At 39.3% G+C, this 24,203-nt stretch overlaps 2 protein-coding genes across 5 annotated transcripts; one reads left to right on the top strand and one right to left on the bottom strand.

Moving 5' to 3' along the window:
* The first annotated feature begins 765 nt into the window (after positions 1–765).
* On the top strand, positions 766–12,478 carry pcmt (protein-L-isoaspartate (D-aspartate) O-methyltransferase). The gene is made up of 8 exons (XM_034699734.1): positions 766–1,091; positions 4,699–4,803; positions 4,914–4,945; positions 5,929–6,033; positions 6,207–6,327; positions 9,726–9,811; positions 10,039–10,208; positions 11,595–12,478. The coding sequence occupies exons 1-8, from the start codon at positions 911–913 to the stop codon at positions 11,605–11,607; spliced, it is 813 nt and encodes a 270-aa protein (XP_034555625.1). The 5' UTR covers positions 766–910; the 3' UTR covers positions 11,608–12,478.
* A 1,356-nt stretch (positions 12,479–13,834) lies between these two features.
* lrp11 (low density lipoprotein receptor-related protein 11) lies at positions 13,835–23,293 on the bottom strand. 4 transcript variants are annotated; one of them, XM_034700015.1, is made up of 10 exons: positions 22,490–23,293; positions 22,372–22,404; positions 20,623–20,780; positions 19,143–19,284; positions 18,786–18,911; positions 18,444–18,647; positions 15,000–15,167; positions 14,852–14,908; positions 14,656–14,748; positions 13,835–14,567 (listed from the first exon to the last, which is right to left on the bottom strand). In XM_034700015.1, exons 1-10 carry the CDS (start codon positions 23,064–23,066, stop codon positions 14,413–14,415), a joined length of 1,713 nt encoding a protein of 570 aa, XP_034555906.1. In that variant the 5' UTR covers positions 23,067–23,293; the 3' UTR covers positions 13,835–14,412. The 4 variants fall into 4 exon arrangements, with proteins under 4 accessions (XP_034555906.1, XP_034555908.1, XP_034555907.1 ...); XM_034700017.1 differs by having other exon boundaries at positions 18,444–18,584; positions 22,490–23,292; XM_034700016.1 differs by lacking the exon at positions 22,372–22,404 and having other exon boundaries at positions 22,490–23,292.
* Positions 23,294–24,203: the final 910 nt, after the last annotated feature.

The following is a 24,203-nucleotide window of genomic DNA, read 5'->3' as shown; positions in this document are numbered from 1 at the left end:
TTTATTCAATTTCTGCTTAAGGTCTGGGGGTTGGGAAGGGTCCTGATTGGACAGGGGTGAGGGTGACGTATTTACGTCTACCGGAAGAAATCAGACTCCAGTTCCTGCTTCTTTTATTTGCGGTTACAACATGGAAGACCACACAATAAGTACAACTTTCACTTTGATTTTGATTATAGTTTTGAATAAGCAGCTCGACACAAACATACTGCTTCACTTTTTGTCAGCTGTGGAGGAGAAGAGAGATAGAGGACCGGAGAAGGGAGGCGGAAGACCGTACTTTGGCGAATCAAAGCCGGAAGTGCAACAGCTGCTCCACCTCAGCCTGGAATATGTGCCCGCCAGCGCGGAATATGTGCGTCATCGCGACAGGACAAGGGAACGAGAACGCCCGAACGACTGGAATTAATTTAAAGCGGAATGAACGTACACATGATAGAGGAATTATTCAATTCAGGTTTAAAATCTGAATAAACCAGACACTTACTTCGGATTTAAGTTTAATTCTGAATGGTCATTTTCATTCGGAATTAGGTGTTTACATGGTAATTTTTAATCTTTTTAAAGATAATTTAATTTTTATTCTGAATTAAAGAGGAATTCAAATTCTCATGTAAACGCAGCCTATGAGACTCATCATGGCAAAAAAAAAAACAACAGCTGTTTTTGTAGAAAGATAGTAAATTAAAGGTAAACATTTTCAGAATGTGATTGTACTTTTTTTGCACTAAAACAAAGGGAAACATTTGGAATTGTCATTATTTATAGGTTATTATGTCATGATTTTACTGGTCCGGCCCACTTCAGATCAACTTGGGCTGCATGTGGCCCCTGAACTGAAATGATTTTGACGCCACTGCTTTAGTGTGATGTCAAACATTAGAAAGGCCTCCCTGCTGCAGTAATTCTGATGCCTGGTGACGTCTCCGTCGCTCCGCCGTCTGTTCTGGAGGTGGTCAGCTTTCTCGGCAGAACAGTTGGCGCAGGCGCAGCACTGACAGCTGCTGTCTACTTACTCCGCAAAGTCTGCTTAATAATGGCCTGGAAATCTGGAGGAGCCAGCCACGCAGAGCTTGTCAACAACCTCCGCAGTAAGCCCTAATGTGTTTTCTTTACAGCGGCGGCACAGACAGGTTGCAGGATACCGGGTCTGGTTTGGATCTGAGTCTGGGGTTAGCATCGGGAGCGGTTTCTAGCTAGCTGGTTGCTGAGCTATGTGTTTGTTATTGACCTCGCGTTACCTCTCTCCACCCCTTTCCCAAAGCACGTTTACGCAGAGGAACACATGCATGCTCCATTTTTTGCAAAAACGAAACGAAAAATTGTACCTCTTTCTTGTGATTACCTTCAAATAATTGATCTGCTTTAGTTTTGTGTCAGGTTAACTTAGCCTGCTAGCTCTATGTGCGTCATTTGGGACGTTGTAGCTAGCTGTAGCATCGCTGCTAACAGCCCAGCCCACATTCATTGATGGCTATCTGAAAACCATTCTCTTTACTTCTACGTGATTGACACCGACAGCTGAATATGTGGGGCTAAGTTCTATTCTGCCTTTGTTTGTGGGTGATTGACAATGTCAGCTTGCTGTGTCACAGCTGCTGTTGGTTGTTAGTCAAACGAGTCCCCTTAAAACAGGGCAATGACTAAGTGTATCACCTTGATAGACGGCTGTTATCAGGTGCTAAGTCCACTATGATCGATGCGACAGAGTTTACTCTGCAATCAGATGGTAGTGCATTTTAAGGTTAAGCGGGGAACTCAGTATCTGAAGGCTCTGTCATGAGATGTTTCTAGACTTGCATGATATCAAATGTGATGATACCTGCAGACTGGGCTGCAAGTCCACGCTCAGTATAAAGCAGGGGCGTCAAACTCATCTCAGTTCAGGGGAGACATAAAGCCCAAGTTGATCTGAAGTGGGCCGGACCAGTAAAATCACAACATAATAACCTATAAATAATAAAACCTCAAAATGTTTCCCTTTGTTTTAGTGCAAAAAAGTAGGGATGCACGATATTGGATTTTTTGTTATGCCGATATTTTACAACTAATTTAGCCAATTACCGATACCGATATATTTTCCCGCACACCTAATTGCAGAGATCATCTATTCTCTTCTGTATTGGAATCAGCGTACAGTATTATGGTGATACTCTTATCACATTTGTTATGTAATATTCATGTCTTGTGCAAAATAAGAAAACTACTTAATACTTAAAACTGCATTTTTATTTATGACAATTGCTTTCAAACAAAATTCATACCAAAAGATACATCCTACTTACAACTTGAATGATGCTCTCCCTGAGACAATCATAACAATACACACAACCAGGGCAAATTTGGCCAATTTCACATTTGACATAGTAAGTAAACCTAACCTCTGTTCACAGGGAACATGTGAAAAGTGCAACTGTACAGCAATTAAACCCAAATTAAATAAAATGGTTTACTCTTTGACAGTAAATGTGCCTAAATTAGTCAGCTACATGTACCTTGCAGACTGCTGCTTAATTCAAATTAGTTAGTTCATTTGAAAGCCAATATCGGCCGATGCCGATAATGTGCTGATAATATTGTGCATCCCTACAAAAAAGTACATTCTGAAAATGTTCACATTTAATGAACCATCTTGCTGCAAAAACAGCTATTAGATTATGCAAACAGCAAGTAATCTATATTCACTTTGAGAAAAAAAGTCCTGGAAAAAAAGCGCTGTTCGGAACTATGATTTTATGCGAACCCCAGAGGACAAATTTGAAATAGTAGTTACTTTTATTGAAAAATTGCAGTTCATGTCTTCTTTGTAATTTTTTCACTTTGCAAAGTCGTTCCATGGGCCGGATTTGATCCTCTGGCGGGCCGGTTTTGGCCCGTGGGCCGCATGTTTGACCGCCCTCGTATAAAGTATCTACCAGGGCTATTTTTATTCTGTGTAATGGCATTGCAAACTGATAGTTTAGCTGCAGGCTTTTAGTCAAAAGCTGTAGGGTTACGGGACAGGGTTAAAATGTAAGAGGTATTTAATCAAAGGCTGGTTGATCTAATTCAGCAGCATCCCCTTTTCATTTGTGCCAGTTGTGCAAGTGCATTTATCTCCTGCACAAACTTCAAACTGAAGATCCGTGTTAAGTGAAGTGTTCTTATGTCTTCTGTCTTTGAAGTGGTCATTAATGAGATTTTCTGCTACTTAACTGGACACTGACTCATTCAGACTCATGACTGGCTTGAGTTAACCCTCAGTCTGCGCAAGCTGGGTTGAAGCAGGTCGCACCCAAGATGCATGCTAATTCATGGCCTTTTTGTATTTATGTTGTGTCCTCTTGATGAGTTCTTAGGACTGGTCAGTACTGGCAGTGATAGCTATTCTAATTGCTTCATGAATTTGTAAAAGTCACCAACAAGTTATGTGGTGGAGGAAAATTCAATGTGCCTGCAAAATAAGAACTGAGATTGAATTTTGGAAGCTGCAATAAGTTAGTTTGCTCATCCTGGAGCTGGAATAGGCAATAATGAATTCTGAGAAAAATTATGAGTAGGAAGAAAAGATTTAGAAATCTTCCATCATTGTCATTTCAAGAGGTTATTTGTAATGTATCCTAAAGCAGCACATAGCTCTGAGTGCAGTCGGTAACGAGAGCAGTGCCGGCTGTCGTTGGCTCTTCCTGCCTTTGGCACCAGCTGCTGCAGGAACCTGTTGTGAGGGATTATTGTGAAGACACTAACACTTCTGTGGACAGGTTCCCCCCCCCCATCTTTAGACATGGTCAGTTCTACCTCTTATAATTCCATCCATGTTGGTGAAACACACACATAGCACATCTTGTTTTAAATCTCCACTCTTCAGGTTGTGCTACTTTTCCTATAACAGTCTCAGTTAGTCATACTGGAGGGTTACAACTTATAAAAACATGCATGTATAAAACGCATATATATATATATATATATATATATATATATATATATATATATATATATATATATATATTTAAAAACAATATATTTAATAGATTCTTACAGTTCACTTTGTATTTTTGATTTTGTACCATTATTATGTACCATACCATTATACCATTATATGTAGATGATGCACATTGTCAACATATCAGTTGAAAATGAGGCCAGAATACTTGTTTTTGGTTAATCAGTAGACTGAACACCTGAAAAAAATGAAACTAAATAAAAACTTTGTATTAGTTTAAAAGAAAAAAAAAAAAATTATTATTTTGACCTCTTCCTCTGATTTTGTTTGTTTTCCAAGCGATAAATAATGGCTGCAATATTTGATAATTTACTGTCAGGTGAAAAAGCAATAAAAAGTGAGTTATAAAAATGAAAGGTACTCCGTTGCATTGACTAAAAAACATATAATTTGAATTCTGCAACAATGATTTATCTAGAAAATTGCCCAGAATATTGTCATACATTGAAATGCACAAAGGGCTCGATAGCAGCTGGGGCTGCTGACCAACTCTCAGGATATTTGTTGTCAAAACACACTCCACAATGAAGAATTTTTTGTTATGTAATGCATAAAATCCCTCACTTAACTCTGTCTTTGGGTTTGTCTCCTTTCTTGTTCTTTTATGTATCCCTCTTTGCATCTGCTGCACCATTATGTAATGCATTTCTGCTCAGTGTTTGTGCTCGCTCATGGTTCCGTAATACGCAGTGACACAGCGTCTTTTGCATCCACAGAAAATGGCATTATTAAATCCGACAAGGTCTACGAAGTCATGCTGGCCACAGACCGAGCTCATTTCTCTAGGTGTAATCCCTACATGGACTCTCCACAGTCAATAGGTAACGTCTGCTCGTGTGATTACTCACATACCACCGCACAGTATGGAACACAGTCTGTTCTCAGAGGAGGGAGCTAATGTCATCTGTGCTTCTTTCTTTTTACCCAAAAGGATATCAAGCTACCATCAGCGCCCCACACATGGTATGACTTAAAACACTCTCAGACATTTCTGCATCCTGTGAATCACAACTGCTTGTTTGTTTGTTTGTTTGTTTGTTTTGTAAATCTTGATCTTACTCAATCATTTTACCCCAAATTTTGTTAGTTTCAATCAACTGAAAATGAGGGATGCACCGATCCTGACTTTGTAAACCAAAATAAAATTCATTTAAAGTGACAGTATCATTATTCAAGAGATTGTAAATGTGGACCAGCAGTTTGGTGAGTTAATCTTCATAACCAACAGATATTTTAATTCAACTGTTAACCTCAGATAAGAGGAATTAAGTATTCTGTATAAAAAAAACTGCTTCAAATGAGAAAATAAAAAATATGTCAACGTAGTGTTTCCCACAGAAGTACAGTGTGCCTGTGGCTGGGAGGAGGGCTATAGTGCCCGCTATAGTGTCATGTGGATCGGCACTATATATCGGCCCCTTGTCACCGATAACCGATCTAGCTTTTTGAGTCCAATCTAGCGGATATCAGATACCAGGATCAGATCGGTGCATCCCTACTGAAAATTAGCAGTTTGAAAATGTTAAGCTAGCTTGACATTGTGTATTTATATGTTGATGGGAAAAAATATTAATTCAATATCAGATCCAACATCAGAAGCCTTTATTGTCAATACTTGCATGTAAAATTAATATAAAAGAAACTGATTGCATCAAATAGGCCCTTGTTATAGTCTCAAAACTATCGCCTAAATTGAATAAAATTGATCTTGTAATAGATAACTTATATAATGTGTTATAACTCTTATCAAAGTGGAATCTTTGTAGATATCAGCAGATATGTTCCTAGTTGTTGGAATAATTCATATTAAACAGAATTGTAATAAAACTCTGGTTTTACATTCCTTCTAGTTAAATGTACTGCATCATAGTCCTCGTTAGGGTTAGTATGAGTGTGGACATGATGAGTTGTGATGCAGTTTCCTTGTTGACATCCACTTCATGCAGCACGCTTACGCCCTGGAGCTTCTCCATGATCAGCTGTACGACGGAGCCAAAGCACTGGATGTCGGCTCCGGCAGTGGAATCCTGTCTGCTTGCTTCGCACGAATGGTGAGCCACTCATAACGGGTAAACACATAAAATTTCTCTCTGACTGATCAGACTGATTTGATTCATTAAAATCTGTCAACAAATCAAAGTAGAATGAGATTAGAAAACAGGTTTAATGTTGTGATAGTCTTGAGAATGGATCTCACTCCTCCTCTTTGCTCTGTGTTTTGCAGGTTGGTCCCAAAGGGAAAGTTATAGGCATTGATCACATTAAAGAGCTGGTAGATGATTCTGTAACCAATGTGAAGAAAGATGACCCCAGTTTGATAACATCAGGCAGAGTTAAGCTAATAGGTAAGATTCCTCTTCTCTCGTTTGTTGGTTTGACTTTTTTTTATCATCATTTTTCGGTTAAAACTAGGGTTGCAAAGGGATGGAAAATTTCCAGTAAATTTCCATCGAAGTTAAGCTGGGGAACTTTGGAAATATTCCAAATTGGAAATTAATATTGGAAATTATGGGAATTAACTGGGAATCAAATGCAGAGGTATCATATCCAAGAATAAATATTTTTTTTGTCATAAGCAAACATCCATCCAAAATAATTAAATTAAAAAAGATTTATTTGTAAGTAGAACTTTATCAAGTGTTAAATATTTTATTGAACAATCAATTTTTTCATTGAAGAACAAAAACATGAATGTTGAGTTAAATATTATTCATCCCCCGACCCAACCCATTCAAAAATTAACAAAAATGCAATCCCTCAAAAATGTTAAATAAAAAGTGCAGGTCTCAATAGCCCTGTGGTAAGCAGTGTGCTATGTGCATGTGACTGAGGAATAGCATAGATATTCAACTGTACTTGCATTAAATCTGGTTGTTTTAGTCAGGATTATACTAAAATATATTTTCCCAAAATTTGTTTAAGTTCCCTATTAAGAGCCAACCTTCAATTTAGTAAATTCCTGGTTTATTCCCATTTACTCCCATAAATTCCCATGGAAAGTTTCCAACTTTGAAAACTCCTGGAATTTTGCAACCCTAGTTAAAACACATGACAGTGTTAAACTCAGTCTTTAGTGTTTGGGGTCTATTTTTAGCAGGGAACTACACCTACAAGAAGTAGCTGAGAGGACTGGGTTGTGCAGCGCTAAATTATTGAGCAGCGAGTTCGTACTTTCACTTTCTCTGCAGGAGTGTGGAAGTGTTGATACAGCATGGTGATTCATAAAAACAAGAGAGTCAACACACTTGTGTCTTTGTTTTGTTAGATCTAATTTTAAAAAGGGACGTATGTTTTGACAGATTGTTAGTGTGGGTGGAAAACAAAGCCGTTTATATCTGCTCCAGTATTTCTCTATTGGGATCTCTGTTTTAAGCCAAGAGACATTTTTGTTTTTTCAGTTTTGCCAGTTATTCTGGTGTTTGATATTGTAAAAATAGACAAACATTTGCTGCATACTGCTTAACAGAGTGTGTTTAATGAGACTCTTATTAAATCAATCAATCTTTATCTATATAGTGCCAAATCACAAAAGATGTTATCTTAAGACTCTTTACAAACAGAGCAGGTCTAGACTATTCTCTATGTTAAATTATTAACAAAGACCCAACATCAAGACAGGAGAAGATCCAGCCCCATCTTGAAGACAGGACTCTGTCTGACCTTATCTTAATCCACCATGAGCAGAGCACTTTGCAGCATTTAGCAAGTTACAGCGGCAAGGACAAACTTCCTTTAACAGGCAGAAACCCTGAGCAGGACCAGACTCATGTTAGACAGTCATGTGCCTCGACCATGTTGGGGCTTATTCTGTTTGGATGGATTATAGCTACACATGGGGTAATGTAAACAATGCAACCCAATGTAAGTGAAAGGTTTGTGCTGCACCCACCCTTTTTTAAAGAACAGTCTGTGTTATATCAAAAAACTGCATGAAAGAGCTGCTGTTTATAGCTGAAGTCAGAGTACGTTATTTCAAGACGCCTCTTGTGGATATAGAAGTGTCCACAAGAGTTAATGTGTTGGTGAAATAATGGTGGGTTATTAATTCTGTTTCAGTATCAGTCTACTTTTATCATTAGGCTAATAATACACCATGTATTGTGAACATGTTTCAAACTCAGTACCGCAACCCACTAATTAAAAACAAGATCAGCAGCTTAAACAGTAAACAAGACCACAGGCAGACACAGCCTTAAATAAGTGACAGAACATTTGGAATGTATCCCTCATTCAGGAGACACAGACATTCAGTCTGTAGTCACTTTTCTATAATCTGATTTGGATGCACATTTTCAATGTCTTATGACAAACCTTAAATTCAATAAACGTACAAACTGTTTTACGCCTTCCTGTGGACGTTTATGATTTAGTCAGCAAAGAATCAATGCCATGATTGTGATACTGAAATGTCTTCACTGAGTAGATTCTGACAAACATTTCCCTCACAAGACTTTCTGCTAATTCTTGTTAGATTTGGATTTTTGTATGATTTGTGATAGTCTTTGGATCATTGACAACACCAGAAGACAGCAACATAAACAAACTCCTGGGGATCTCTGTAGATTTTCTTTGTCTTTACTACTACTTCTTTATTTGCTGATCAATGTCAACACTGTAAGACGTAGCCTGAACTTCCAATTTTGGAACCAACTATGTATGCATAATAATGTATGTATATAATTAAATATGAGTGTTATTGTGTGTACAAAGACAAAGACAGAAACAACCTATCAGGAAATGTGTCACCTTGGGCGCTACCCAAACCAGACCTGAAGTGTAGAAGTTATCTCAACCAGTTTTCTCAAGTCAGGTCACTGGGGGAGGGGGGGATAGTGCCCCTGGGGACGTTGAAGCCTTGACAGGCATGGGAAAGAACCAAAGATGCTCAGAGACAAGGCCCAGAGGGTGATATACTCATCACTGAAACACTGAGGCCCTTTTTAGGAACCAGTTATTGTTCAAGAGAGTGGAAGAAGCATTTCTATTTCTCAGTTTATTGTTTTCAGTCAAACATTGGTTTTGGCAGTCATGTATGTATGTGTGCCTTTCATAATTTCCAAAAATGTGGCATTTCCTTCAGAGAGGTACTACAAATCCATTTTTGGAAAGCTGGTGATTCTCAAGAGATTTCTCAGGCCTCTAGAAAGAACAGAAGATGAAGAGCAAGCTAGAAAAACTCCAGAGAAAAGCTGAACTGGTATTGGAGTCTTGATGTTCTCTTAACAGAGGGTGTAGGTTGTACTTTGGTGTTAGTACCCACACACAGTCCCTTCTGCATGTGTGTGTGAGTATGTGTGTATGCTAATGTCATCCATGATGCCATCCAGGATGGTTTTGTCTCCCTCACACATCAAAGAGACGTGTGTGTGTGAAAGTTGTCTCAAGGTGAACCAAAGTTCATCATGAATGATTTACTGTGAAGTCGAGCGAGAGATGATAAAGTTCATCACGGATGCTGCTGCAGGTTGTCCTCGGTGGCCTCCGTTGGAATCCCTCCCAGCTCTGTGGCCTCGGAGATGCTGAGACAATCTGTTAACTGTGTCTGTTTTAGGGAGTAGCCGTTGTGGGTGCTTTCGACTGTTTCTTTCCTTGCAGAGCATCTTAATTCTTATCTGCAGGTGTCTATGACGGACACGTTGACATTCTCTGATGCTCACTGCACTTGAAAGTTCCCCAACTTCCATCACGACCATAGTAAAATACCGATACTGAAAATCAAACTGTGTGTGTATGTGTGTTTCAGTGGGAGACGGGCGAATGGGCCATCCTGAAGAAGCACCATATGATGCCATTCATGTTGGTGCAGCAGCACCCAATGTCCCGCAAGCTGTGAGTCTCTGGACACTCTCAAAGCTGATGACTGAGGTCACATTAGTCCAGTTATTCACTGGAAAAAAAACCCTGAAAGCCAACTGTTATATAAAGGAATGATTTAATGTAATTCCATGTTTCTAACAGGATTAAGATAGACTAGCTGGAATGTCTCTTTGATCCAGATGAATGCCTGTCCTTTGTATCAGAATGACTCTACATTTTCTACCCCGTTGCTCCTCCAGTTGCTGGACCAGTTGAAGCCCGGTGGTCGGCTCATTCTGCCCGTCGGCCCGGCGGGGGGAAACCAGATGCTCGAGCAGTACGACAAGTTGGAGGACGGCAGCACCAAAATGAAACCCTTGATGGGGGTGATTTATGTGCCTTTAACAGACAGAGAAAAGCAGTGGTCCAGGTGGAAGTGACTTCCTTCTCCCCCCTCTCCTCTCCCTCTCTCCTTCTCACAGTCGCAAAGGTGAAATGGTTTGGCTTGGAGCAGGCAATGGATCACAAGGGGCTGCATTTTGCTGCTTGTTGACATTTGTTGCTTCTTCCATACCATACCTAAAAGCTGCACGTTTCCTCCATCATTTTTTAACCCAGTAGTTCCAATTTGGATCAATAATACAGCCTGCCTGAATACTAAATTTGTAGTTGTTGTTGAACCTAAAAACACAAATAACTGGAATAGCAGCTTTTTTAATTTGAGAGCATGAAAACTTTCATTTTAGAATCTAACTATAGACTAAAACTGTATGGAAGCCCTGAGAGGCAAGTGAGAAAAATACATCTGGTGTTCCTTTTATATCATATACTGATTATTTACTGTTACAGGTAGAATAACGATCTTTCTAATTAATTATTTTTAATGACAAACAGGTGGGGGGAGTTTGCCAAGTGTAACTTTTTTTTAAATCTTGTTTTCGTCTGGGATTTTTTTTCTGCAAGTCAAAAACTTTTGGTCAAAGTTTAGAAATATTACAGGAACAAACACACAGTTTTCATCTACCTATTTTTTTGACAGCTGTTATTTCAGATAAAAATAAACGAAACATGTGCTAATTACTTTTTTCCCTTCTTGTTTCGAAGAAGACAAAAATTCTATTTCAATAGTTATTCAGGTGAACTGCGTTTTTCTACGACCAAATCTTTTTGTCACCTGTTCACTTAAAAAATACATTTAAAAAAAGTTCTCACTGGATGATCTGTAAAAAAAAATTGTCCACTTATTTTATTGATCAAAAAAAGCCATTACATAAAATATTTTTATTTTTTTTCCCCCTTTTTTTACCTGTAAAAGGTGATCTTGGTGAACGTCTTTACATTTATGTACAAGAGAAAAAGTGACTTAAAAAAACAATTGTTCTCAACAGTTTTAACCTGCTATCAGTTTCCCCACCTGCTTTAATAGATACAGAAAAGTGATTAAGAAATAAGTTTTGGATCAACTTTTTTCTTCCTGTTAAAATCTTGGTAGCATAAATGAAAAATGTGACTTTTCCCCCACCTGTGTAGTAAAACAATGCTGGCATAACTTTTCCCCATATGTTAATATGGACACACAGGATTTTTTTCCCTCTTGCGTCCCAGGGCTTCAGTATAACCTCTACTCTTCTGTTTGATCTTCTTCTCTGTGAGACGTAGACAAAAAAACAAACCTTTTAGGATAAAACTGTGAGAACTCATCTCCTAGTAAACATTCTGCATGTGATTTCAACTTTTCTTTCTGTTTGCACGACTGAACATTGATTGTATTAATTTTTTCACCCCTTCTAACCATTTCACCTCTGTTTCCTCCCAGGGATGAACTCTGAAGAGGAAGACCGCCCATAACACACCTTTAAGTTTGAACCTGGAGAAAACTCGGATGGGGTCGGACAGCCCTCGGCATTTAAACAAAACATGCTCTTTTTGTTTTAAGTCTAACGATGGACTCAAGTATCACATTGGTGACGGCCCAGAGGGGCCGGGGAGAAAGACTGCTTGAAGCTCAGCACAGAAATATTTTTGTTTTTCTTTCCAGGCCTGCATCTTTTTGGTTGTGTTTATTTTCAACTGCTGGATTTTCATTTTTTGGTTTGTGGTTTCATTATATTTGAATTGCAATCAGCCATTTCTACAGTATTACATTTCAGCAGCATCAGAGCTGAATGTTTGAGGACTGCGGGACTTTGATGAGGAATCTGTTAATTCACTTAGCTACAAGCGTGTGTGCGCGCGTTTGGACTATCCAACTGTAGACTAACGTATGAGCTTTTTTCCCTTAGCAGCAGTATAAGAATCACACACACACAGGCAACACGGGCTGATGTAACTCACTCATCCTGTTTGATGTGCAGCACTCACATCATTCTACACATAGAGTAAGACGTGGATCATACTGAACATACTCCAAAGAGAGCACCGGCGCACACTCGCACATAAACAGGGCTGTGCTTCTCACCTGGTGATGTGTTTCTTTCTGCAGCTGATTGGATTTCCATTTACAATTTTGCGCAGGCTCTTCTGGTGACTGATGCTCAACGAGCTTGTCACTGCTTTGCCAAAATAAACTCCAACAATACGAAGCAAAATGAATGTCTGTTTTCTTGCAGTTTAAAAGCACATTTTATTTTGAATGATGGATGATATTTGGCTTTCACAGTTTCTGGAACTCATGAAAAATAAAGAGATGCTTATGTTTTTGTCTGCTTTTTGTTATTGAATCTAGAGCTTATATTTAATTATGCAGTCTGGCAGGACAGACTGATAGGTTGAGCTATGAACTCAGAAGCCAGAACAATATTTGATTATTTAAAATTATTAATAGTTATACTTTTTGTAAATTGATTACCTATTCAATGGTCTTAAAGCACCAACTTCCACTGCCTGCAATGTAGTTAAAGAAAACAGAAAATTTTGATTTTAACTGGTTGACGGTATAAAATCTCAAAACAATCTGAATATCATGGAAAAGTATTCTTCATAATTTAATTCAAACAGCTCAGCATACCAATATTATATTCATAGCATATTAAGTGAAGTATTTCAAGCTTTTTTGTTTCATTTTTAATTTATTTATATCTTATTAATTATTTCTATTAATATTATCTGATATTCTTAATTATTGTGTATAGGAGCAACTTTAATGACTGAATTTCCCCCCGGGGATAAATAAAGTGATTCTGATTCTGATTCTGGCTTATAGCTCAAATCCAGAAATCTGGTATCTCATAATTTCCAAAGATCAATCTGGATCAGGATGATGATGCCTTTTTTGGGGCAGACCGTGCCCATTTCAACAGAGTCAAGCCACATTCTGTGCAGATTACAACTGTATGGCTCTGTAGTAGAAGAGTCTGGGTGCTATACTGCAGTCCCAACTTGTCACCCATTGAAAATATTTAGTGCATTATGAAACAGAAAAATATAACAAAGGAAGCCATGAATTTGTTGAGCGGCTGAAATCCAATACTAGGCAAGAATGGGACATTTTCAAAACTCCCGAAACTGGTGTCCTGGGCTCCTAGATGATTATTAAAAGAAATGGCGATGCAGCAACACATACCATATGTCTTGCCAGTATTCAATTTAAATAAGCCTATATTTTGTAGAATACTTTTTCTTTTCCATATCAACATCTAAGTGGAGATGAAAATAGTAATGTGTACTATCTCCATTTCAGTATAGAGTTTGAATAATGCACAAACCATCATAATCTTTTCTTTCACATTTTACACAATGTTCCAACTTTTTTTGGAATTAGGGCTTTTAATGGAAACACTTAAACTGTGTATAATTGTAAAGGGTGACTTCCCTTGAGTTTGCGAAGCACACACAGGAGCAACTTCATTCTTCTCCATTGAATTTTGTCGCCAGGTTTGAACTATGTGCTTCTTTAGAAACTACAGTTTCAACAGATTACACTAGTGTTTTCTGATTTATAATAAAATTTAATATGTCACATAAAAGACAGCACTTTGAGGGAATACATCTGCATAATATAATACATAATCCACATAAATTTGCTTTTAAAGAATGATATGCAACAAAAAATAAGAATATAATTTGTTATGGCTTTATAGGATTGCAAGAAATGTTAAGTAAGTTTTGTTAACTTACAATAACTCAGAAAAAGTGCACTAAATCCCACACTCAGGATGTGTTCTAACATGTTTACGGGAGGTGAGATGTATGGCACAAAAATAGCACATTAGTGTCACCCAGTGGCGAAATTAGAGCATATTTTTGTCAGACACATATTAATGAAAAGCAAAGTTACCAGTGTTTGATACATGAGACAAAGGAGTCTTATATTCTATGTACACCAGAAGTCATTGGGCAGACAGCTGTACATAAATATTCCAATCATGGATTTACAATCAGATTTTCTTAAGACAACATAAATATGAAACCCACAAGCATCTAAATATGTGTCGTTGGCTTTGAAGGCAGCATCTATGAGCAGCAGATTCATCGGTCAGGTTGATTCAGTGTGTGAAGGTTCAGAAACGTTCATGACAGCATAGTTTGAATGTGAGGGTAGATTAGAGAAACTCAGAGTGCAAATTTAAGTCCTGGCTCAGGCTCTGGTGACATGACCCGTGTTTCTCTTGCGTTTGCTGCCTGGTCCTGATTGGCTACAGGTACATGCCGTTGATGAGGTAATCCGACTCCTCAGTGGTCAGTGGTCGGGCTTTCTTCAGCTTGTGACGAACAAGTCTGAGACGACAGCCGATCATGAGTAGCAACAGAGCGGTGATGATTATGCCGAGAGCCAGAGGAAGGATGGCACCTGCAGGGAGGGAGCAGCAGCCATGAATCAAAACACAACAAGGAGTCTACATAAGAGAAGAGAGAAGCAGTTTTATGTTGACTCTTACCAGACTCTGGTCCTGGATGTCCTCCCATCACTGGGAATGGTTTGGAGACAGGTATGTCACTTTCTGGTTGCTTCAGAGAGACTTTAGGGGCAGCTTCAAGAAAAGTGTAAAGAAAAGATACATATAATTGGAAACAATCAACAGCTTACACAAAGTTTGTGGTGTATCAACAATGTTTCATTAAAACGCCTTTTACCTATCTCAGTCTGTTTGGTGGTGGGAGGAGCCACAGTTGCTGGTTTGAAAGCCGGACCTGGAAGATGAACCCATGAGTAGAACAAACTCAAAGTGTTTTTACGTGAAGTTTTGCAGTCCCAAAAAAAAGGAAATAAAAATGAACTCACTTTTTTGTATACATTCACTGACACAGTCAGACTCCTGGAGAAAGTTATTATGGTTGCCCTGGCAGCCACCGTACAGAAAGTGTTTGCATGCTCCTGCAGTTTGGTCGTAGTACCAGCGAGGGAAGTTTCCTTTACAGGGTCCGACGACTGGAGCTGCAGCACACGGATCTACAGGGACAGAGTCAGATACAACCAGCTTCTGGGTAACATTATATTTGTGGTGATCTGGAAATATATTGTGTTTTGTTTGCACTATTTGTTTGGCCTGTGTAGCTGGAGTGGTTTTCCTCTGTTATCAGAGGTTGGGCGTGGTCCCTGGTGCTGGAGCTCCTGATTTCACTCACCTGCTCCCTCATCAGTGGCTGATCAAAACCCCTGTGTTCCATTCCCATGCTGCCAGATTGTCTCCACTCTCCATGTGGTATTGTTGGCTACTCTCGTGCTCTTGCTGTCTGAACTTTTTCCCAGTGCTGTTTTTTGTGACACATCTTAACTTTCCTTCAGTGCCTTTCACCTCCGAGCTCCAGTGCCTGCGCCTCATTCCCCAGTCTCTACCTCAGCTTCCAGCCACACCACCCAGCCTTCTCAATAAATCACCTTTCCTCTGATCCCTGTTTGCTGGATTTGCTTGTGGGTCCTAGAAAACCTGGTAATAAACCGTATCAATATTACTATTAAAAGCATTTGATACTGGGGTGTTGAGCTGAAATTACAAGTTTAAGTGAATCACCAACACTTAAACACTTAAAATAAGTCATTAGTATCAAAAATGTACATGATTCTAAGTAGCAGAGATAAAAGGAATGAATGTCCACTGCTTGTGTTTTGGAGGACAAAGTGCATAACTGATTAATCTGCAGATTTAATACACTTTTTATGATAGAAATATTCCAAACCCCAAATATATGTTTGATTTATTAAATTGATTTAATGACTGACTTAATCTATCTATATATACTACCGGTCAAAAGTTTTAGAACACCCCAATTTTTCAAGTTTTTTATTGAAAATTATGCAGTTCAATGTCTTATTGTGCTCTAAAATGAGAACGTCGAACAAATAAACAATTTAATTTCAAAAATAAATCATGGAATCAATTCATAAACCAAAATGTTATGATGGTCTGTCTCTCTTCCATTGTTAATTGCCTTTTTCTGGCCATATCTAAAGCAACACATTACTTTCTGCAGTACAAGACTGTTCAAATGATGCTCACGAGGGTATGGTACCACAGTGTGTTCCAACACTACTTTTATGCAGACAGAGGGGGTTGTAAGTGATCAAGAAAAGTTGGGACACCAGTTAGTAATTTGTAGCACCAACTTTAAAGGCTTGACTAACCTCAATTGCTGCAGAATAGCAACCCATTTCTTGTTCCCTGAAAAAGGCCTTTTCTTATAATTCTGAAATGTACATTCTTTTTTCAGTTTTGGGTAATCTTACCTTTTTTTTTTTCAAGCTATTTTATGGACTTGAACTGCTTTAATTTCAATCAAAAGGTGGAAAAATTGGGGTGTTCTAAAACTTTTGACCGGTAGTGTATATTTTCTAAGTTGTCACCCTTCCTAGATGGCACTAGAATTACTGGTCTGTTAATTAAGAAATTATTAATATTTGCTCTCCCAAAATACCGCTCATATGTTGTGTTCAAGCTGTTGCCCAGCCACCTGACACTACCAGGAGCATTAGCTCTGGTTAATGGCTTTTGCCATTAGGCTATGTAATGCTCTACTACCTGGATGTAAACAAGCACAGATGACAGATGGCATCTCGTTGTGACATGGCGCGGCACAACGTACAGATACAGTTGTTTGTTGCCTGTGTCTGATTAAACTAGCATATAACTACCTGACTGGAGCAATGAGTAACAGCCAAGCGGCAACCTCCGGTCTAAAAATATGAGTCCAATGCGGAAGTGCTAAAAACTGCAGTTAAAAAAAATACGATCTTTACAGCAGAAATAAACATGTTTACAGCCTGGTACAAAAGACGAGTGTAGTCTGAATAGCTCATTTCTTGATCGGCACACACTGTGCGGGGGTTGAATTTTTTTCTAACGTGGCAATTTTGATGATATTGAGATTACGAGTCTTCTCATGAGAGGCACAGCTGACTTGATTGACAGGCAGGAACACTGTAGCTGTTGGCTCAAAGCCCGCCTCTTTACTTCAGAATCGCTCGACAGCAGCAATATGGCTGCCGCCGCCAATTGGCCTCAAAACAGGGCTTCAGAAACAGATGGGTGACATCCCGGATACTACGTCCATATTTTATACAGTCTATGGAAACAGCACAGGTATGTGGACAGTAACCTAAAAGAAGGACCAAAGGCTGGAGGTGCTAGCTCTGCTAATGTTAGTCACACTTGGCAAACCAATCTGACACTGTTTAACTGACGATGTGATCCTGTGTTTAGCTGTGTTAAATAAATCGTGCTCAACTTTGACTGGTTTCTGCATTTTTACCAGTGACTAGCATTTTGTTTCACGACAAGGAAATTAGTCACTTCTGAACATCCGTAGTCAGCACAGAGATAAAGCCGTTAAATGTCAGACACTCATTTTAACTATGGAAAGAATCTTTACTCATCTTCAATATTGTTTAATGTCAGATGGATGTGTTAATAGGCGACTGACACCTTAACTTAATAGAGAAATGTGGTCACAGCTTTTTACATCCAAGAGGCTGAGATATTCAATCAATGTAGATTAAAGAGGAAAACCTTTACCGATCATGCAGTTAAACAATGACGTCCAAGGTGAGCGGATGAATTCCCATCAAAAAACGATACTCACAGGTAACAGAGAGCAAAGGTTAGAGCACTTTCAAGTTGACATATCTCTCTCTCTTTCTCTTAACAAAGAGCCTTCCAAGCATTTAGACATGGAACCCAGCAGTGGTGACATGAAGAAAAGACTCCTCAGTATGCTCCTCACCTGTGTAATACCTGTGGTAAAACTGCTGGGGAAGAAGCCCTTTTTGTTGCTCTCAGCCTGATTCAGGGATCAGATGGCAGAGGGGACAGAGGTGCTTTGTTCCAGCAGGCACAGAGCTGCTTTCCCAGGGACTGCAGAGTGGCCCTGTGGCTCTGGCAGCATTTTCAGCACAGTATGTTTTGACTCACTTGGCTGCCTACAGGGGCTCCATCTGCTTCTACGGCCAAATACACACTAAAAACCCTCTCTGCCTCTTTACAAAGGGATACTGCACTAATGACAAAGTGATGGAGGATCATATTGTTGAGCAAACACTTTAACAGGTACATCTAAAAAAACAAAAATACTTTCAGATTCCTGTGAGATTGTGTGCTTCAAAATAACTCTGTTTTTTTTAACATACGCACGTCTGTTTTTAAGGCCCTTTGAGTTCAAGTTACTTCATTCTCAAAAACAGGGGATGCAAAAGAGTGTGCAAATATTGCTTTAAACATAAACACAACCTCACCTTGACTGGCTGCAGCCTCCTGTTGACTGGGACTCTGTGGAGGGGGGGCCTTGCTCCTGTCCTGAGGTGGTACGATGCTCTCTACAGTTTTTCTGGATCCAGTTTTGACCACGGAGACGTCCTCAGACACCTCTGTCTGAGCTACAAGTCGATTAGGAGTTGACAGAGCAGCATTGTGGGTTACTGATTTCCTGTTGTTGTCAACTAAAGAAATCAAAGACAAACCACTTTATGCTAAGAGAATCTATATATATATATATATGTTGTTTCCTTCTTAATTCTCCTAACTGAGTCAGGTGATGTAAAATATCATAGGAGGAGGGGGAATCAAGCAATGCTTACAGTTTTGGCAGAAGTCTTCATCGGAGCGGTCTGGACAGTGCTGCTTCCCATCACAGGCGAAGGTGATGTCAATACAGCAGCCGTCATCACACTTAAACTGGTAGCGTGAGCAGTGACCCATGCACACTGTGAGAACAGAAAGAGAAAACTAGACATCATGAAACAAGCGACCAGCTTTTAGTGTTTAAAAACTGAGATGAAGTGTATCAACGACAGCAAGAAGAAGAAGTGGCAGCTTTTCTTACACCCACCCCTTAATAATCAACCTTTAAACAATAAACTTGATTTTTAGGTGGCACCACGATGTCACAGAGAAGCACAGAAAGCATTTATACATATTTTTTCCGAATTCATCACCTTCTGCTTGGTGTTTCGGTGCCAGCACCGTGACAGAGACGTTGTCGGAGCTCTTCTGTCCCGCTGTGTCCGTGACCGTCATTTGGAATCTGTAGACGCCCTCCTGCAGACCGCTGACCTTCAGCAGCCCTGGATGAGTTGCCTTCAACACATGGCAGAAAGGATGAGCAACAGCTGTTTAATCAGGTTTAATTTAACAAATAGATTTTGTATATTTTAAACGTCTTATTCATCAGATTAAAAAATGCTGCTACTTTTTCTATGGGTCAGATTAAGGTGTGGGGTGTACCCAAGTGTACATACATTAAATAATCTGTCATAATGGTTTATTTTATGATATTCATTAAAGCACTTTTGTCTTGCTTTTGTTTTCTGTCTTTTCTATTGTTGTTGTTTTGCCTTACTGTTTGAGTTTCTCTGATTTTGCCCTCTAAGTATCCTGTTTCAGGTCTGCCTACCAACGATGTGAACTCTGTTTCAGTTTAATTGCTTTAGGTGCTCCATAAAAGAAGCTATCATTTTTAACCAAGCGGCAACCTCCGGTCTAAAAATATGAGTCCAATGTGGAAGTGCTAAAAACTGCAGTTCATAAAGGATCCACTTGAGACTGGCTCCGGAAGTACAGAACAACCACATACACACCAATTCAAAAAAGACGATCTTTACAGCAGAAATAAACATGTTCACAGCCTGGTACTAAAAACAAGTGTAGTCTGAATAGCTACTTTCTTGATCGGCTCACACCGAATAGGGGGTAATTTTTTTTTTCTAATGCGGCAATTTTGAAGATATTGAGATTACGAGTCTTCCAATGAGAGGCACAGCTGACTTGATTGACAGACGGGAACACTGTCGCTATTGGCTAGGAGGCTCAAAGCCCGCCTCTTTACGTCACAATTACTCGGCGGCAGCAATATGGCCGCCGCCGCCGATTGGTCTCAAAACAGCGCTTCAGAAATACGTGGGTGACGTGACGGATATTGCATCCATATTTTATACAGTCTATGTTTTTACGCAACATGAGTGACAACTGGAGGCAAAAAATGGTAAACCTCCACTAAAGATGAAAAGACTTTAAGAATAAGAACTGAACAGAGCTTGTTCTGTTGTCCTTAAGGCAGGTTTGCATGTAATGAACTCTTATCTCTGTTGGTACAGCAAGCTTTTATGGAGCAGTGACCACAGGACTCTCTGTTGACTTAACTAGCACAAACAAGTAATCTGACTCTGGTGTCAGTGAGGGCAATTAGTGACTATTCATACTGAGAGTTCAAATATAACACCATCTGATCCCTGAAAGGAGAGCACAATAGTTTTCACTCTATTGTGTATTTATTAATCCACTTGTGCTTCCTCCTCTGTTTATTTTCAGTCTTTCAGTCTCAGGTGGAGCACCAAACTGAACTAAAGACAGTTATGTTACTGCAACATGTCCTGGTTGTTATTGTGCACTAAATACACTTCAAAAATAAATACTGACCTTCATATTGATGGTATTGTCACCTTTGACGAGGGTCCACTCAAAGTGGCTGATCCTGTGGTCGTCCACACTGTCCCGTCCATCCAGCACGGCCCAGTCCGTGGGCAGTTGGATCACCACATCCTGTCCAGCATCACTGCGAGGAGGCTCGTCTACGTCTGCACACAGAGGACAACGTGTTTATAGAGGATGTGTACTAAATGCTTATTCTTTTCAGTCACATTGTGCATTAGTTCTGTTTTATTCATCTGCTGGTTAAGACATAAAATATGTTCTCTCTCTCGAGCTAGGAGAGATGGTGCTTTTAAAATGTTCATAATCACTTCATCTTCTGACATCTTCACACTAAATCTTTCTCCTAGACAAAAGTGATGTCTTGATTTTTGACTTACAGAGACATACATTTTAGAGGGGCATAAAAAGTGAAGGAAAACATCCTCACTTCAAAGAAGCTGAAACAACAGAAAAAATCTGAATATTTAAATGAAAATTTGCTCAAATGATTATTTGATAATTTAATTAATCAAAAGGTTTTTTTTAGATTTCTACTTTTCCTGCTTCCATTGAAATCTCGTAGAACCAGCTGCACACTGGTAAGTTAACACAGGACAAATGTCAAAACAACACCTGCTGTCGGTCTCAGCGTCTGTAGATATCTTTAGAGTCTGAAAAGCAAATCATTAACCTGCTCTGCCTTCTTTATCACCATAAGTAGAAGTTGCCAGTAGTTACCTCCTATCTACTGAGGTACACTTTAGAAATATTGTGTAAACTTTAAATTGCTTGTTTTTGTACTACTTTTAGATTACTACATTACACTGAGACTACAGTCAGGTGGTTGAGAAACGATAGAGGTCAGAAAAAGTCTTACTTTGTACTCATTTTAGACTATGAAGTGTAATGATAAGACTTTCTCTCAGCTGATACAGTCTTATGCAATGACTTTTGAAGATTTTTAATTTAATTTTAATTTGATTAAACTAACATTAATCATTGATTACGTTTTAAACTACATTACTGGGTTAAATGTTGAAGATAACTCTTATGACAACAAATTAAAAGGTATCTGTCTGGTTATATTGCACTAAAATACTATTGTTTTATTTGTTTTACTGATTTTAACTGTTTTATTGTTTTAATTACTTTTAGTAGTTTCTCTTTTACTCTTTTCTCAGCTGTTCCTCTTAAATTGTCGTGGTTTTCATGATGTAAAGCACTTTGTAACGTCTGTTTTGATAAGTGCTTTATAAATAAACTTTATTATTATTATTAATGAAGCTTTATTTACTGAGATAACCAAGTGCTCTGCAGGTTGTTGTTGTTTTCTTACCGTGCTAACACTAGTCAACTCAACTCAACTTTATTTATATAGCACCTTTCATACATAAAAACATGCAGCCCAAAGTGCTTCACAAAATAACAGAGAGACAGAAAACAACAGCAATGGTAAAATTAAAAAAAGGTATTACATAAATAAAATAAGATAAAATAAGATAAAATAAAATCAACACAGTAAAATTAATAAAATTAGTAAGAGTGGAAAGAAAAGTTAAAAATAAGGTAGCGTTGACAAGATCAGATGAATACAGGGATTAATATAGATAATTAAATAAGATAAATAAATGCTAAAGCAATTATTAAAATAATAATAATGCAGTCCAGGGCTAAAAATAAATTACTCCAAATTAAAAGCTAGATTAAAAAGGTAAGTCTTAAGTTTATTTTTTTCAAAACACCCAGAGAGCTCACCGTTTTGATGTCCAGAGGCAGAGAGTTCCAGAGCTTAGGGGCATAAAAACAGATGAACAAGTTGCATGCACATCATGATCTATATATCTAGTTTGGCTTGTGTGCCAGCATCTCTCACCTTGTGTCTCCCCCTCCTCAGGGTGTCCCTCCCCGGGCCTCTTGGATGCACCGCTGGATGGAACAGGGAGGTGTCCCTGCGTCGCGTTAGCCGCTCGGCTGTATGTGCTGAAGCCCTGCTGCGGAGCGAAGGAGCAGACATTTTGGTTCCTGTAGGTGCAATTGAACAGGTAGCAGCTGAGACTGTCCCCGGACTGGCTCGGGTCTTCCTGGACCACGGCCACGGTGCAGTGCGGCTGAGAGCAGCAGGCGTGCAGGCAGTCCTTCCAGGTGTACACCCCGTCAGGAGCCAGGAGGAAGGTGGCCCCCTGCTCGATGGAGGCCCTGGTCTTGATGATGCGCTCCTCTTCGGCGTTGAAATCTCCCAAACAGGAGTCACTCACCTCGCCCGTCCTGTACGCCTGGTCCTGCTGCAGCTGCTTGCGGAATTCCTCCAGCAGCTCCTCCACCCCGGAGATTTTGGATTTCAGATCCGATATGGGCAAAGACCTGGTGGAGTGGATGCGTTGCACTGCGCACAGCAGGACAACACCGGCGAGCAGCAGCAGCAGCAGCCGGGGATGCTGAGGAAGAGCCATGTTGTTCACGCAGTTAAACAGCGTCTCCCTCTGCCTCCGGCTGGTTCCCGACACATTAAGAGCCTACACAGCAGATTACACCCCGTCTTCACGAAACATCACCGTGATAATGATATTAAACACGGTAATTAACGAGGAAACAGGCTCTAAATCACGAGGAAAGTAGAAGGTGGTGTCCTCTGACGATGCTGGAAATCTATCGTTGTCATGGTGAGGGGGAGGTGGCCGCGAGACCGCTCCACAGCAGGAACTACTGACGTCACGGTGATGGTTAAACATCGCGAGCGCGAGCTGGCACACCTGTAACTGATTTATTTACCTTTTTCTTATACAACGCTGTTTACCGAAGTGCAATATTTGTGTTCACCATTGGAGTAGTGATATTGTGCTTTTCACTGAACATATCAACGTTTGTATTATCATATATACATACCTGCCAACATTGGACTGTGAAAAATAGGGAGATTTTTCTGGAGTATCGTAGAATCAGCCTATATCCAGCAACTCCGTCCATATCTAAGCCTAAACTGCAGATGCATACATTTAATAAACGGATAAGTCAAATACTTTAAATGTCTCTTAATTTCAAGGTTTGCAGTAAAATATGGCAATGAAAACATACAACATTTTAAAAATCCATGTCTTATAAATATGACAAAATTCATAAACATGTTGAAGAGTGAGAGTAGAGTGAGCCACTGCAGTGAGGAGTAACACACACATGTTCCAGGTAGAGGGGTTTGCTTTGACACCATATTTTGATGTTAATACCATTATAGTATTATTTCAATGCAGGAGTCTCTGTAACATGAATCTACATCTCTATGTGCTTTTTAAAGTCATTTATATCTGGGTCCTTTAAATCATATTTATTACCTACAGCTAAATGTTATCTGACCTACAGTAACCTCTGCATCATCAGCCTCTGCTGCTTTCTGCTCTTTATTTAAAGAAGGAAGAGATTTCCTCTGCATCTCCACCTGAGGTTATCAGGTAGAGTTTAGTGGTTTCATAACTTCACCTGTGATATTGTGATAGCTACACAGTCAGCACTCTGTCATCAGATTCACACAGCTCTAAACTCTCCTGTTGAACTTTAAAGAGGATGCTGCGTTATTGCACGTCACAACTTAAGTT

The sequence above is a fragment of the Notolabrus celidotus genome, chromosome 13 (genome assembly GCF_009762535.1).
Source record: "Notolabrus celidotus isolate fNotCel1 chromosome 13, fNotCel1.pri, whole genome shotgun sequence".
NCBI classification, from domain to species: Eukaryota; Metazoa; Chordata; class Actinopteri; order Labriformes; family Labridae; genus Notolabrus; species Notolabrus celidotus.
The sequence above is the reverse complement of the archived record's forward strand: the minus strand, read 5'-3'. Positions and strand labels throughout refer to the sequence as shown.